Source organism: Monodelphis domestica, chromosome 3, assembly GCF_027887165.1.
Source record: "Monodelphis domestica isolate mMonDom1 chromosome 3, mMonDom1.pri, whole genome shotgun sequence".
NCBI classification, from domain to species: domain Eukaryota; kingdom Metazoa; phylum Chordata; class Mammalia; order Didelphimorphia; family Didelphidae; genus Monodelphis; species Monodelphis domestica.
Window position 1 is genome coordinate 49,491,041 of NC_077229.1, and position 15,403 is coordinate 49,506,443.

The following is a 15,403-nucleotide window of genomic DNA, read 5'->3' on the forward strand; positions in this document are numbered from 1 at the left end:
ACTATGCCACCCATCTGCCCCCTTTCCGTTCTAATTTTAGCTGCATTAATTTTTGTCTGTACAAAAGCTTTTCCTTTTTTTTTAAACCCTTACCTTCTGTCATGGAATCAATACTATGTATTGGTTCTAAGGCAGAGGAGTGGTCAGGGCTAGGCAATGGGGGTCAAGTGACTTGCCCAGGGTCACACAGCTGGGAAGTATCTGAGGCCATATTTGAACCCAGGATCTCCCCTCTCCAGGCTTGGCTCTTAATCCACTGAGCTCCCCAGCTCCCTGCCTCCCCTTTCCTTTTTCATCACAGTTGTCCTTTTCCTCTTCTGTGGTCCTCTCTGGGGTTTCACTCTTCCCCTCTCCATAGGTCCATTTCTTCCTCTAAGGTATCTACGATGTCACTTTTGATGTCTGTCACCTTCTCATGTACACTTTTAAGATTACAGCTTCTCTGTATGGATTGTCTTCCTCCTGTCAGAACAGAGAGATTTTTTTCCCTTTTGAGTTTGTATCCTCTGCAGTTGGAGTGCTTGGCACAAAGTAAACATTTAATAAATACTTTTCCCTTCATCCATTTTCTGTTTTTTCTATTCCAATTATTCCCTACTGAACAGCAAGCTCCTCAAGCAAGCAACTGTGATCTCATTGGGACTCAGTTTCTTTATCTCTAAAATGGGAATAATAATGCTCCCACAACCAACCTGAAAGCCTTGATGAGAGAGAAAGTGCCTCAGTAAACCTTAAAGCACTATTTCAGCCTGAGCTACCCATTGAGGTCAGGCATGTTGTCTGTTTCCACAGTCCAAACATGAGACTTTATACAGCATAGGCACTTCGGTAGGTTCTCTTGGATGAAATTCACTCCCGCCCCACCATCCCCTCTCTTAACTTTTTTTTTCATGCCAGTAAGTTTATTTTTAAAATGCTTTTCCATGGTTACATGCTTCACGTTCTTTCCCTCCCCTCTCCTGGAGCTGACAAGCCGTTCCACTGGGTTATACGTGTATTATCACTCAGAGCCCATTTCTGGATTATTCATTTTTGTAATAAAGTCATCTTTAAAAACCCAGATCCGATGTCCATTTAAACAAGTGATCAATCATATGTTTTCTTCTGTGTTTCTACTTCCACGGTTCTTTTTTCAATGTGGACAGCATCTTTCTCAAGTCTCCCTCTCAGCTTTTGAAAGCATTCTTTTCCTTTAAAGCTCATTATGCTTGCTCTATAGCAAAAATATGGAAATAGGGAATAATATGGAAATAAGTATCAAGTGATAACGTTTGTAGAACACAATGGAATTGCTTGTCAGCTCTGGGAGGGGGGATGGAAAAGGGGAGGGAAAGAAAATGTAAACATGGGAAAATATTTTTTAAAATAACGCTTATTATGAGAGCATAGTGCTAGATTTTGAGTCAGGAAAAGCTGAGTTTAAATGCACCCTCAGATACTTCTTAGTTACATGATTCTGGGCAAGTCATTGACCCTGTTTGCCTCAGTTTCCTCATCTGTAAAATGAGCTGGAGAAGGAAGTGGCAACTATTTCAGTATATTTACCAAAAAAAAAAAAACAACCCTCAAATGTTTCTGGGTAAGTCACTTGACTCTGCTTGCCTCAGTTTCTTGTTCTGTAAAATGAGCTGGAGAAAGAAATGCAAACAAATCCAATATCTTTACCAAGAAAACCCCAAATGGAGTCAGAAAGAAAGTCATGCCTGAGATGACTAAATAATGACAATAATGGGCACCATTTTCTCCATCTCTAGGCATTTCTCTTAGAAGTACTTCCTGTGTGGTAGGCACCACACCAGACTAGAGATGGAAAGAGGAAGAATTGGAAGAGGCATCTATTCTCAAGGAATTTCCAAACTAACAAGTGAAGCGGTCTTTCTGGAGTCTCCTTCTAGAAGGCTCCCCATGGAAATAATGGCTCTCTCTCAGAATCTCTCTCACCACCTGGTGTGACCGGCCCTAAGCACATACCCCAAGCATTGGATTATCCTTCTTTGCACATTTCAGGACTAGTCAGGCAGGGATGGTGTCTGGTCTCACACCAGGATCCCAAGGGCTTTGCCCCTAAAGGCACTTCTCTATAGCACAGCAGGGCAGATGGGGGCCCCTGTCATGGGGAGAGCCATAGGAATGAGGGCTGGGAGGGATCTCAGAGATGAGGACATTCTGCCTTCTGTACCTGGCAAGCTCTTGGGAAGCTGGGGTTGTTTCATTTACTTTTTGCTGTCATTAGCAGCCCTTGGCACAGTGCTCTAACACATAGTAGGTCCTTAATAAATTCTTGAAGAAATGTTGAGGTCCAGGAAGAAGAAAAGTAGATTGGGGGGATACCGTGGGGTTTATAGACTTTTATATCCTGCTTCACTCATCATTCAATGAAGCATTTAGGAAGCATCCACTGTAGACCTGCTATAATGGGCAGCATGGTGGAGTAGGCATAAGCCAGGAAGGTGTGTGCTCACAGCCTGCCTTACCTAGTGGACTTGTGACCCTAGGCAAGCCCCAGTGTACCAGTCCAATCCGGGAATACAGTCAACAAGCGTTTATTCTGTGCCAAGTGCTGGAGATTCAAAGAAAGGCAAAACTAGGCAAAAACTGTCAAGGAGCTCACACTCTGATGGGGAAAGTAGCAAATAATCAGGCACATTTAACACACGGGTGTGAGTACATACATACACACATGTACATGTATGCATGCATGCATAACACGTGTGAGTGTACATATAAAATTTCCTTCCCATCTATGATATATAATTATACACAGTGCTATTAGAAATTATATATAATAGTGAGAAGTAACATATTATATACAAATCAGACATTATACATGTCTAACATATAATAGAGGTAATATAAATAAATTATAGACATTATGTCTTATATAATGGTGAGAGGTACTATATATCATAGATATTACATATGTCTATTATATGTAGTAATGAGTTAATATATAATATGCAAATTCCAGCCATTACATCATAAAGTGAGAGGTAATAGAGAGAGACATATTATAGACATTATATATGTCTAGGATATATAATAGCGATGTGTAATATTTATCATCTACAACGTACAGCCCTGCTTTATGTCTTTAATATGTAATAGTGAAAGTCAATGTCTTATAAATGTGTATACATGACCTATAGACCATGTATGTACATAGACTAGAAGTCAGGTATATGGATGTTGTGGATCCATTGTATGTGTGTGGGAGGAAAAGTATGTGTATGTGTTGTATATATTATAGATAACAGATGGGAGGTAACAAAAAGTGTTCTAGGGATACTATTTGTGTGTTTACATATCCACATTAGATGGGAGGTTCTATATATGTATTAAGAGCATACATGTTATCTACATGACATATAATAAATGGGAGGTCATCAGAAAGAGGAAGGGAAGCCGTGGTTAGGATAAAAGTCTTTTAAATAAAAATGCCTTTAAAATCATAATAAAAGTCTGTATTTAAAGAATACAGGAACGAGTTGCTTTTCATTTTTAAATACTAACGAGGAATGTGTATTCAAGAGAAAAGGCAAAATCCTTTTAGTTCGTATAGAAAAGTAGGTGATTGTTGTGTATAGAAAAGTAGGTGATTGTTGTATTTTAATGGAAGAAACCAATCAGGTTTTTTGTTTTTTTTCTTAAGCGAAATCAAATAAAAAATTTCTAAGCCTCCCCGTCGGGGAATCGAACCCCGGTCTCCCGCGTGACAGGCGGGGATACTTACCACTATACTAACGAGGACTGGCTTAGAAAGAACTCTGGCATCTGCGCCTTTATAGGTAGCGAGCACGAGTTCTCTCAACATTCCAGTCCGTATCTTGTGGGGTTTTTTTCAGCCGGCTTCCAGTCGCTAACCAAGTACCCTACAGCAGGCCCTGCGGCCTCTCTTCACGCTCTTCTCTTTTCTTCTTAGGGAGTCAGACTCAAGGTTAAGTCCTAGATGCGGGGAGGCTCAGCGCCCGATGCTATGCGCGCGCAGAGAGCTTGCACATGGTCATCCTCTCTCCCGCCTGCTCCGGGGAGGAGAGGCAGCCAAAGTTGGTGCCCCAATGCGCGGACGTCCTCCTCCGCGATTTCGGGGGAGGTAGGACAGCATGGTCTTCGGACGTCGAAAGGAAAAGGGATACATTTTTTAAAAGTACAGGAGTTCGGAACGTGCGGAAAAGAAGGGCTTCTGCCGAAACCCGGGATCGAACCAGGGACCTTTAGATCTTCAGTCTAACGCTCTCCCAACTGAGCTATTTCGGCCGCTGTTGGAACGCTTGCCAAGACGTAGCTACTAACTCATACTCGTCTGAAATCTTTCTGGAAGTTTTTTCAGGTTCCCCGATGCGCTGGCCCCTTCTCCGCAGTCTTTGTCTTGGGCAAAATCCTCTCCTCGTTCCAGGTTTTGCATGGGAGGCCGCGGAGTGGAGAAGATTCCGCCCAGCCTGGCTTTACAAAGAGCCTACCTTGGTTTGGAACTTTCCCGGGAATTCCATTGCCCTCCATCTCCCAGCCCGAGCCTTTCCCTGGCTGTGCACCCCCTCCCCCCGCAAATTTGATGTGCACACTGTCACCTCTTAGTTTCCTAGCTACGGTCCTGCCTTCCGAACCTCTTCCTCTCCAACGTTCCCTTCCGTGGACTCTGAATTTATCTTGTACGTACTTGGTCATTTATAGCCAAACTCCTCTATTAGAATGCAAGCTCCTTGAGGGCAGGAACTGAGTTGTGGTCTGCCCACCCTGGTGCCTGGCCCAGCTGCAGGACTTTAATTAAAATTTTTTTTTTAATTAATTTTAATAAATTTCCACAAACATTTTCCAACGTTATATGATCCTCATTGTCCAAGGGCTTTAACTCAATGATTGCCAATTGCCTGTCTGACCCAACCGGTGCAAAGGATTGTGGGATTTGGGGAATTAGCAAACCGAAGAAGCCCTGCCCTGGAGGCACCATTTCTTCTAATGAAGTCAATAATGATGGGGATTTCCCCAGTCTTGGGCTCCCATAGTCTTTGCTTTGTGTTTTTTGTTTTTTAATTCCTTATCTTCCCTCTTGGACTCAATCCTGTGGTTTGGCTCCGTGGCAGAAAAGCCGTAAGGATAGGCAAATGGAAGTTCAGCGTCTTGCCCAGGATGACACAGCTTGAAAATGTTTGAGGCTAGATTTGAACTCGGCATTTTCCATCTCGAGGGAAGAATCCCTATCTGCCCTTTAGGGGAATATCTAAGGAGAAAATTCCCTGAACTTCTCCAAGCACTTAACTAAGGAAAGTTAGCCTAGTGCTCATTTGGGGAGGGCGTTGAATGCCAGACAAGAGTCTCTATTGAGGACTTTCCGGAAGTTCCTCCCCACTCCAGTTACTCCCTAGTTAGGATTATCAATCTAGGGCTGAGGGGAATCCCTGAAGCCCGCTAACCCTTCTTTTGAAGTAATTTCACCAATTTGTCCATATTTCTAGATGTGTGTGTGTGTGTGTGTGTGTGTGTCTGTGTGTCTGTGTGTCTGTGTGTGTGACGCTAGTCCTGAAGGAATTTGGGGATTCTGGGAGAAGAATCGGAAATGCAGACAGCGATTTGGGCATCACCTTTAGAGCTTCTGGGGGCTAAGGAGGTTCTTCCGGGGAAAAGAGAAGATGGCGAGGGGGGGTGGGGATGTCCGATCAGATCCAGAAGCATTTATTCAGCGCCCGCGGGGTGCTGGGGACACAAAAGGCGAAGGACCGTCGCTGACCTCACTAGGAGTCACAGTCTAAGGCGGGAGACTGCCTGAGCTAACGGCGTGAGGGCGGGCACTGGTATGGAGGAAGGAGGTCACCAATCAGAAAGAGAATTATTATCCAGGGCGAGGGAAAGGGCTAAGCCGGCTGCGTGACTCTACTGCCCGAGCCTCCGTTTCCCCATCTGTAAAATGTAAGGACGGACAGTATCCCTGAGCCTTTATAGAGTGCTTTAAGATTTGTAAAGCATTTAACTTGCATGGATTTCTTTGATCCAGATGAATGTAAAGAATCCTTGCTTGACCTATCCCACAAGTATGTTTTGAGGCTCAAATGAATTCACGTTAAGACACTTGGGCCAGGAAAGCCCTATATAAATGTGAGCTATCTTAAAGGACTTTATTATTTTTTAAATTGTTTTTCATTCCCATTTCTGAATATATTCCCACCCCACCCACCATTTTCTTACTCAACAAGCCATCCTTTGTTAAAAAAAAAAAAAGCAGTTCAGCAAAACTGGGACCTTGTATACAATATTCCACACCCACAGTTCCATCTCTGGAAAGAAGAGAGGAAGGTGGAGTGGTCTCATGCGGTCTCTCAGGACCAAGCTAGGTCATTTTCACCGAGGTCAGGCTGGTTTCTCTTCCCCCTCCTCCCCCCCACTACCACGTCCTTGGAAGGACACTTTGTATATCATTTTCCCAGAACTTAAATGTCAGCTATTACTAATCGGTGATCATGAGGCCATAGATCGTGAGCTGGAAAGGATCCACTGAGGCCACCTAAACCATCCCCTCATTTTATCTGAGTAAGCTGAGGTCCAGGAGAGAAAGTACCTTCCTTGGTCAAGGCTGTGGAATGATTATACCTAATAAATCAATTATAGACTATAAGCAATATTATTATATAGAATATGCCACAATACATAATATAGGTATTATTTTCTATCTATCATAACACAGAATTAATTTATTAAAATGGTAACTTCTTTTATAAATATAATATATGCAACATATGTATTATATAAAATATAATTTTTGTATTTGAATGATATAAAACATACCACAATACATAGACATTACTTTATGTATGAAATAAAATATATCATAATAGATCAGTATTAAACTGTTAACTTCTTATATCATATAATTATAAATAAATATAATATAAAATATAAAATTATGATGCATGCAATGTTTTTGTTACATATTATATAAAGTATGCCACTATACATCTAAATACTAAATACATACTAAAAACATTATTTTATGTAGTATATATAATTTATAATAATACATAATCTGTTAAAATGTTAAATTTTATAACTAAAATAAATGCAATATGTTTTTGTTATAAGTTATAGAAAGTACCCACTATACATACTTTAGGCGTTATTTTATGTATTATATATAATCTATCACAATACATAATGTATTAAAATTTTAAATTATATCATTATAATATATTTTGTTATATAAAGTATACTATTATACATAGTATAAGTAAACTTTATGCATTATATGTAATCTCAATACATAATCAAATTATTGTTAACTTCTAAATAAAAAACTTTTTTGAAAAGGAGAGAGAAAGTGCTAAAAAAAGAGTTGTAAAGCTCCCTCAACAAGCTTCCCCAACTCCCCAATTCTTTCATATTCCTAAATCTCAGGTCATTTTCTGTGAGAAACTAAGGGTTTTCCTTTACTTTTATTGAAAATGTATTAATAAAACAAACGAAAGCCTCCCCGTCGGGGAATCGAACCCCGGTCTCCCGCGTGACAGGCGGGGATACTTACCACTATACTAACGAGGACAAGCCCTGCTTTAGATCTATCAGGAACTCTCATGTAATTACCACCTGTCTTGGCCTCGGTCTACCATTTGTTCCCTCAGTTTCTAGACATCATTCTAAACAAGGTGGAGCTGAGACGTGTTACCTGGAAGCTGTTTCCACCCGGGCTTTGCAGCTTGTCCCAGTGAGCCGGCTCCTCCTCTCCATTTGGGGGAACAGCTTCCTGTATACAAATATCCCATTACAATTGACAGTTTTATTAAAGGGAATTTCCTTCCTACACCACCATTTGCAATACTTCCTTTTCTCAGGCGTGGGGATGTAGCTCAGTGGTAGAGCGCATGCTTTGCATGTATGAGGCCCCGGGTTCAATCCCCGGCATCTCCAGTGCATTTGATTTTTCTTCCTTAAATAGGAATCTAAAATTCAAGGAAGAGAGTGACCCACTGTAACTCAAAGGAAGAAAAACCCAAAGCACCTCGGAGTCGGGCTGGTGGGGAGAAAGAGCGAGGTCCTCCCTCGTAGTGGTCAGAGGCTTCTGCGCATGTGTTCTGCGCAGCAACGAGCGCGGTCCCCCTAGTGGCCAGAGGGCTCTGTGCAGGAGGACCTGAGCGAGCTTTGGTTTCACTTTGGTCCTTGGGGATGCTCTTCTGTCTTATCCCTACTTTGAGCCTGATAGCTGCAAAAAAGCTACATCCATACTGATGGGTATCAGGAATTGGGCATCTCGTTCTCCTGGGATGTTCTTTGACGGTGATCACTGGCATTCTTTTTAAACCTCTCCCTTCTGTCCTAAAATAAATACAGTACCAGTTCCAAGGTAAAAAACAGGGAGAGCTAGGCAATGGGGGTTAAGTGACTTGTCCAGGGTCACACAGCTAGAAAGTTTCTTGAGGGCAGATTTGAATCCAGGACCTCCTGTCTCTAGGTCACTAAACTTTTTCTTGCCGTATCTAAATATATGTGTATGTAGGTATATGTATATATGTAAAAACACATACGTAGATACCAATGTGGATCTGCATGAAAAATACACTGCATGTACAGATAGATTGAGCCACAATTCATATGTATCTCTTTTTTTTAAACCCTTACCTTCCGACTTGGAGTCAATACTGTGTATTGGTACCAAAGTAGTAGAGTGGTAAGGGCTAGGCAATGGGGGTGAAGTGACTTGCCCAGGGTCACTCAGCCGGGAAATGTCTGAGGCCAGATTTGAACCCAGGCTCTCAATCCACTGAGCCACCCACTTCCCCCTCCATACGCATCTCTAGAGGCCCCATAGTTGCCCGGATAAGAGAATTGGTCACTGACCCATGGATGGCCTAGGTTCAAATACCGCTTCTGAAACACTGGCTGAGTGACCTAGGGCACTCTTTTTATTTCTTGGTGCTCTTTGTAATTCCTTAAAGATGGGGATCCTGAATAGACCCCCATTGCCTAACCTTTACCACTCTTGTGCCCTAGAACCAATATACAATATTGATTCTAAGGCAGAGGGTGAGGGTTTAAGACCCCAAACCCAAACACATTCCCCAGAGGTCCACAGGCTCTGCCAGGAATGCCTCAGAAAGCTTGGGGCGGGACTGCAGCCATTTCACTGCCCTGAACTTCTTCCAAATACAGACTTCTGGATGAGGGAGGGGTTCTGCGCCTCCTCTTCTTGGGCCAAGACCCTGCTACAAACCTCGGGGTGTCTCTTCTACAGCCCGAGTCGTCTCCCAGTCGAGGCCTTTCCGTTGTGCCGTTGGCCCCCAGCAAACAAGCAGAAATTCCAAAAGCCGGAGTGTTCATTCAAAATATTTATTTCAACCAAGTCTCTATTTACGTCGGAGCACACCATAGGGTTTCCTTCCTCAATAGTAACTTCGTTCTTGGTCTTCTCTTGTTGCGGCCAAGTGCGATAAAAGGGAAATAAAGACAGAAAGTTCAGAATCTTTAAAAAATAATTTAATAAGGACAAAGTTTCAGCTGCACCAGATGCTGCACGAGCCCTGAGATGGAACTCTAAAGATGAGGTAGTCCCTGCCTCGAGGGGCCCCTGGTACATGAAATCCAGCCTGGATGGGGGTGGCGCTGGGAAAGGCCTCTGGAAGGTGGAGCTGAGGCCCGAGACATTCAGGGCTCGGAGGGACAGAGGAGGGAAAGTGTCCCAGGGTCAGGGCAGCGGGCACAGAGCCCCGGCCAGTGCCATCAGTCTGGGGAACGAGCTGGCCGGGCCCCGCGGGGAGGCGATGGGGAGCCCTGTGGCTTCTCAGGTGGGAGGCAGGGCCAGGGCTTGGGCGCTGGGAGAGGGGAGACGGGGAGGGAAGGAGAGGAGGAGGCGGCACAGCCCGCTTCCCAGGCAGGCTCCGCCAGGCGGCTGCAGAAGGGGAGTTCTTCCCCTCGGAGGGGCTTAGCACCATGGCCGGGGCCCGTCCATCTCATCCAGGAGCAGACAATCCTTCGGGCAGAGGTCGGCACCACACTGGCCCAGGAGAGCAGGGATGGGGTCCTGGAAGCTCAGGGCCGAGAGGGAGGCCAAAGTCTGGAGACTTCGCTGTGCAAGGCCTGGGGGAGCCACTCGCAGTACTCGGACAGCAGATCTGAAAGGAGCCTGGAGGTCAGGGACCCGGAGGGGGCACGGCTGGGGGTCTCTCCGCTGGGTGGGGTGGCTCTCTGGGACAGAGGGAGGCCCCTGAGAGTCCTGGACTCGGGGGTCAGGAGGTACAGGTTTGAGTTCTGTCTCACACCACTGGTCTGAGGCAGGTCTCGGCCTTGCTGGCCTCATCTGGAAAATGGGAATCTAGAACTTGTAAAAGCTGGCTCACGGCATGAAGCACCCTGGCAGGGAGCTGCTTCTGTCATCCCCATTTTATGGATGAAAAAAGTGAAGCTGAAACATTTGGCGTGTCAGAGGTGAGAATCAAACCCTCATCTCCCACTACCAGGTTTACAGCTTTTTTTCATCAAATTCTGCTGCTAAACTAAGTGTCAAAGGCAGAATTTGAACTCAGAACGTCCTCATCCTAGGTCCAGCACTCTATCCACCTCACCCTTTGTGGCTGCCTTTTTTCTTTTTCAAACCCCTCGCCTTCTGCCTTAGAGTCAATTCTGAGCATTGGTTCTAAGACAGAAGAGGGTAAGGGCTAGGCAATGGGCGTCAAGTGACTTGTCCAGGGCCACCCAGCTAGGAAGCATCTGAGGTCACATTTGAACCCAGGACCTCCCATCTCTGGGCCTGACTTTCCATCCACTGAGCTACCCAGCTGCCCCTCCTTCATTCTTCTTGAAGGGAGATTAAAGTGAACCCCAACTTCTGGGCAGGGGCTGCAGGGCTGGGCAGTTGTGCTCCGGGTGGGACAATACTTACACGTGGGCTCCTGCTTCCAGGCCTCTTGTAAAGCGTTCCGGCAATCTGCCTTCCGCGACACCAGGGCTTTCAGGAGGCTCTCGGTCCTAGGCTGGAGCCTAGAGGTCAAGAGTCACCCCCCACCAACACCAGTGAAACCCACGAACTCGTCCTCACCCCCACCCCCACCCCACCCCCGGCCCAATCCAGAAGAAGCCTCTGTTACTCTCCCCATTTTACAAAAGAGGAGACTGAGGCCGAGGGGTTCAGCAAGTCCCTGGTGACAGCCAGTGCCAGAGGGGGGATTCACCCCCTTATCTCCCACCACCAAGTTCAGGGCTTTTTAAACGTTTTTTTAAAATTAAGTTCTGTGGACAAAAGGGCAGCACAGCGGAGGCTGGCCCCAAAGGCACCAAGAGAGGCTGAGGAGATACCCCTGAGCCTCTGGCAGAGGGGGCGGGAAAGGGGGAGGAGCGAGGCTTGTTTCTGTCAGCTATGATTGGCTGTGCCTCCACCCCACCCTGACCTGTCCCCTCCTCCATCTCTCATCTGGGGGGGCGGGGCAGGAGGGTGCCTCACTGTGACTGTGGGAGCCTGTGAGTGTCTGCAGTGTGTCCCCAGGTCTGCCCAAGGCATCCTCCCCAAGGGCGGCTCCTGTGTTCATCCCTCTGGTCCCAGCCTCCTCTGGGGCTGAGGGGAGCGTCTAACGCCACCCGGGGCTTTACAATTGCCCCTTCGAGACCACCCCAGGAGACAGCGCTCTGATTCCCCCCATTTCACAGAGGAGACCGAGGCAAACTGAGGTGAAGGCCTTGTCTGACCTCAGAGTGCTGCTCAGGGGCATGATGCTGACCTGGGGTCTTCCCAACTCCGGGCTCAGAGCTTGGCACAGGCTCTGGCACCTGCAGGTGCCCGGATCAAGCCTAAGCCAGGTCTGGGGGAAGCCAGGTGGCTCAGTGCATAGAGCACCAGGCCTAGAGGTGGGAGGTCCTGGGTTCCAATCTGTCCCCAACACTTTCTGGCTGTGTGACCCTGGGCAAGTCGTTTGACTCCTACCACCCAGCCCTTGCTGCTCTTCTGCTTCGGGACTTGTAGCTCATCTTGGTTTTGAGCCCAGAGGGAAGGGTGAACACAAGGACAAGGGGGTCCTGAGGTGGACCAGGAAGGGCCCCCGGCCCCCTGCCTCCCCAAAGGCCGCTTACTTAGCCCAGGTCTTGAGCATCGTGCTGGGGCTGGACAGCAGACAGTTCCTGTGGCAGCGGAGGGATTCAAAGACCTGATGGGGAGGAGGACGGCTTGAGCCCCGTGGCCCCCCGTGCCCCCCCGCCCATCCCCCATGCCTCCCCAGCCCTCACCTCTCCTTCCAGGAGAAACTTTGCAAAGTGCTTGTAGCGCTCGAGGCCTTCGGGGTAGTCCACCTGCACAGCAGGAAGCTGCCAGCCCACGCGATCTGGGGGGGGCACAGCTGTTAGAGGGTGCCAGGCCTGGCATGGGGGGGGCACAGCTGTTAGAGGGTGCCAGGCCTGGCATGGGGGGGCACAGCTGTTAGAGGGCGCCAGGCCTGGCATGGGGGGCACAGCTGTTAGAGGGCGCCAGGCCTGGCATGGGGGCACAGCTGTTAGACGGTGCCAGGCCTGGCATGGGGGGCACAGCTGTTAGAGGGCGCCAGGCCTGGCATGGGGGCACAGCTGTTAGACGGTGCCAGGCCTGGCATGGGGGGGCACAGCTGTTAGAGGGTGCCAGGCCTGGCATGGGGGGCACAGCTGTTAGAGGGCCTGTTAGAGGGCGCCAGGCCTGGCATGGGGGGCACAGCTGTTAGAGGGCGCCAGGCCTGGCATGGGGGGCACAGCTGTTAGAGGGCCTGTTAGAGGGCGCCAGGCCTGGCATGGGGGGCACAGCTGTTAGAGGGCACCAGGCCTGGCATGGGGGGGCACAGCTGTTAGAGGGTGCCAGGCCTGGCATGGGGGGCACAGCTGTTAGAGGGCCTGTTAGAGGGCGCCAGGCCTGGCATGGGGGGCACAGCTGTTAGAGGGCGCCAGGCCTGGCATGGGGGGCACAGCTGTTAGAGGGCCTGTTAGAGGGCGCCAGGCCTGGCATGGGGGGCACAGCTGTTAGAGGGCGCCAGGCCTGGCATGGGGGGGGCACAGCTGTTAGAGGGTGCCAGGCCTGGCATGGGGGGCACAGCTGTTAGAGGGCACCAGGCCTGGCATGGGGGGGCACAGCTGTTAGAGGGTGCCAGGCCTGGCATGGGGGGCACAGCTGTTAGAGGGTGCCAGGCCTGGCATGGGGGGGCACAGCTGTTAGAGGGCGCCAGGCCTGGCATGGGGGCACAGCTGTTAGAGGGCCTGTTAGAGGGCGCCAGACCTGGCATGGGGGGCACAGCTGTTAGAGGGTGCCAGGCCTGGCATGGGGGGGCACAGCTGTTAGAGGGCGCCAGGCCTGGCATGGGGGGCACAGCTGTTAGAGGGCGCCAGGCCTGGCATGGGGGCACAGCTGTTAGAGGGCCTGTTAGAGGGCGCCAGACCTGGCATGGGGGGCACAGCTGTTAGAGGGCGCCAGGCCTGGCATGGGGGGCACAGCTGTTAGAGGGCGCCAGGCCTGGCATGGGGGCACAGCTGTTAGAGGGCGCCAGGCCTGGCATGGGGGGCACAGCTGTTAGAGGGCGCCAGGCCTGGCATGGGGGGCACAGCTGTTAGAGGGCGCCAGGCCTGGCATGGGGGCACAGCTGTTAGAGGGCCTGTTAGAGGGCGCCAGGCCTGGCATGGGGGGCACAGCTGTTAGAGGGCACCAGGCCTGGCATGGGGGGGCTGAGATGGCGCAGCAGAAAGCTGGGGGGGGGGGCACGTCAGGAAAGTTCCAATCCAGCAGCTCCAACATTTATGGGCCGTACCTCGAACAAGTCACACACCTAAGTGTAACAGGTCCTAGACTCTGGTCCCCCTTTTAGGCCATTCCCATGAGGGCCGGGGGCTGTAATGAAGGCGCCCCTTGCGGTAAGATACCCAAACAGGAAAATAACTCAATTCTGCCCCCCAGATGTCCAGACCGCTACGAACAGGGACCCCCACCCCCAGAGAGCTGGTAGGTTTAAGGTCAGGAGTCCCAATCCCAGCTCTAAGAGTCCCAAGCTCAGGAAATACCAGGGAGGACGTGTAAGGGATGGAGGGAGGGAGACCCGGCGGGACCTCCGAGGCGGCACCTGGGGCGAGGCTGGGCCCAGGGGGTCCTGGGTCAGATCTGGCCGGGTGACGCTGGACAAGACCCTCCCCTCACCTGGTCCTCACGGCTCTTCTGTCTTGGGGGGTGATCGTGAGGCAGAAAAGGAGGATTTTTTAGAAAGAAAAAAGTGCAGACTAGAAGGTGCGGGCCGGGGAGAAGAGGAGGCAAGCTGGGCCCGGAGGCTCACTCACAGAAGGTGCTGGCCCGGTGACACACGACGCGGCCGCTCTCGGGCCAATAGGCCGGGGGAGGCTCCTCCAGGGGCTTTTCGAAGTGGCAGTAGGAAGGCAGCAGGGCCGGGATCCACTCAGCTTCCACCGCCGACACACCTGCAGACGGGGCAAGGCCGGAGCCGAGATGAGCCGGGGCAGAGCGGGGCCTCGCTCCCGAGGGGAGGAGACCAGAGAGGACGGCTCTCGGCCACACGGCTCGGGCCGGGGACGGCCTTGCCCCTCCCCTCGGCGCGGGGGCCCGGCCCACCTCTCATGTACATCTTGGTGGTCTCCACGATCTCCTGATAGACCACAAAGTCGGGGAGCTCTCGGAAGAGGACGGAGCTGGGGTGGATGAAGACCGGATCATCGAGCAGAGGCGTCTACGTGAGGGAGAAACCGCCGTCACACACACGCGCGGGGCTGCAAAGGGTGCTGCGCCCGGACCCCCAGGGTAGGGCCGGGGGTAGAGGCTGCCTCTGCGCCGGGGGCCTCCAATGGCCTTTCAGAGGCCCCCAGCCTGGGCCCGGAGGCTGTGGCCTGGACAGCTGCAGTAGAGACAAGCCCCCCAGTGTCTGAGCCTCAGGCCTCTGGTAAAGCGGGGGTGCGAACGTGCACTCACGGGGTGACAAGGAAGGGCTGTGGGGAGATTCAGGGTCTGAGCACACGTGAGCTCCGAGGATCGGGGAGAGGCCGAGGCTCGCTGCCTCCTCCAGCCCCCACAGGAAGTGAGTGGACGTGGCCGAGCCCCCCGGCCATCACGGGACACAGCCGCTCGCCACGGGGCGCCCCACGCTGGGGCAGTCTCCCCAGTCAGAGCTCGGGGGCAACGGGCGAGTGGGAGAGCCTGAGCACGTCCGTCTGTGGTCAGCGGCTTTGGGGATGGTGAGGAGGCGGCTGTGCTGGAGGGGGTGGGTCACGGCGGGCCCAGAGAGATGTTCAGGGAACACCGAGGACGGAGCAGAAGCCCAAGCCTTGCGCACAACAACCTCCATCAGAAAACATGAGCAGACGGATGACCACGAGTGGGCCGGACAGAAGGGACCAGACCCCGAGGCCTCGGAGGACACTGAGCAGCGGCCTGGGCAGAGACGGAAGGCCAGGAAGCGCTTGTCGGCACCAGAGACACCAGTGGGGG

The 15,403-nt window shown here is 50.5% G+C and overlaps 1 protein-coding gene and 4 non-coding genes across 5 annotated transcripts in view; 1 reads left to right on the plus strand and 4 right to left on the minus strand.

Moving 5' to 3' along the window:
* Positions 1-3,675: 3,675 nt before the first annotated feature.
* Positions 3,676-3,747, minus strand: TRNAD-GUC (transfer RNA aspartic acid (anticodon GUC)). The gene has a single exon. It is a non-coding gene; the product is annotated as a tRNA-Asp (tRNA).
* Positions 3,748-4,181: 434 nt separating this feature from the next.
* TRNAF-GAA (transfer RNA phenylalanine (anticodon GAA)) lies at positions 4,182-4,254 on the minus strand. Its single transcript has one exon. It is a non-coding gene; the product is annotated as a tRNA-Phe (tRNA).
* Positions 4,255-7,452: 3,198 nt separating this feature from the next.
* Positions 7,453-7,524, minus strand: TRNAD-GUC (transfer RNA aspartic acid (anticodon GUC)). Its single transcript has one exon. It is a non-coding gene; the product is annotated as a tRNA-Asp (tRNA).
* Positions 7,525-7,818: 294 nt separating this feature from the next.
* Positions 7,819-7,890, plus strand: TRNAA-UGC (transfer RNA alanine (anticodon UGC)). The gene has a single exon. It is a non-coding gene; the product is annotated as a tRNA-Ala (tRNA).
* A 1,402-nt stretch (positions 7,891-9,292) lies between these two features.
* Positions 9,293-15,403, minus strand: part of DHX37 (DEAH-box helicase 37) — a 34,535-nt gene continuing 28,424 nt past the window's right edge. The window contains exons 22-27 of the mRNA XM_056821903.1: positions 14,534-14,648; positions 14,245-14,382; positions 12,190-12,284; positions 12,037-12,110; positions 10,856-10,953; positions 9,293-10,088 (exon numbers count right to left, since the gene is read on the minus strand). Of these exons, the coding sequence (XP_056677881.1) occupies positions 10,006-10,088; positions 10,856-10,953; positions 12,037-12,110; positions 12,190-12,284; positions 14,245-14,382; positions 14,534-14,648 (603 nt within the window). The 3' untranslated portion in view covers positions 9,293-10,005. The remainder of the gene's footprint in view (positions 10,089-10,855; positions 10,954-12,036; positions 12,111-12,189; positions 12,285-14,244; positions 14,383-14,533; positions 14,649-15,403) is intronic.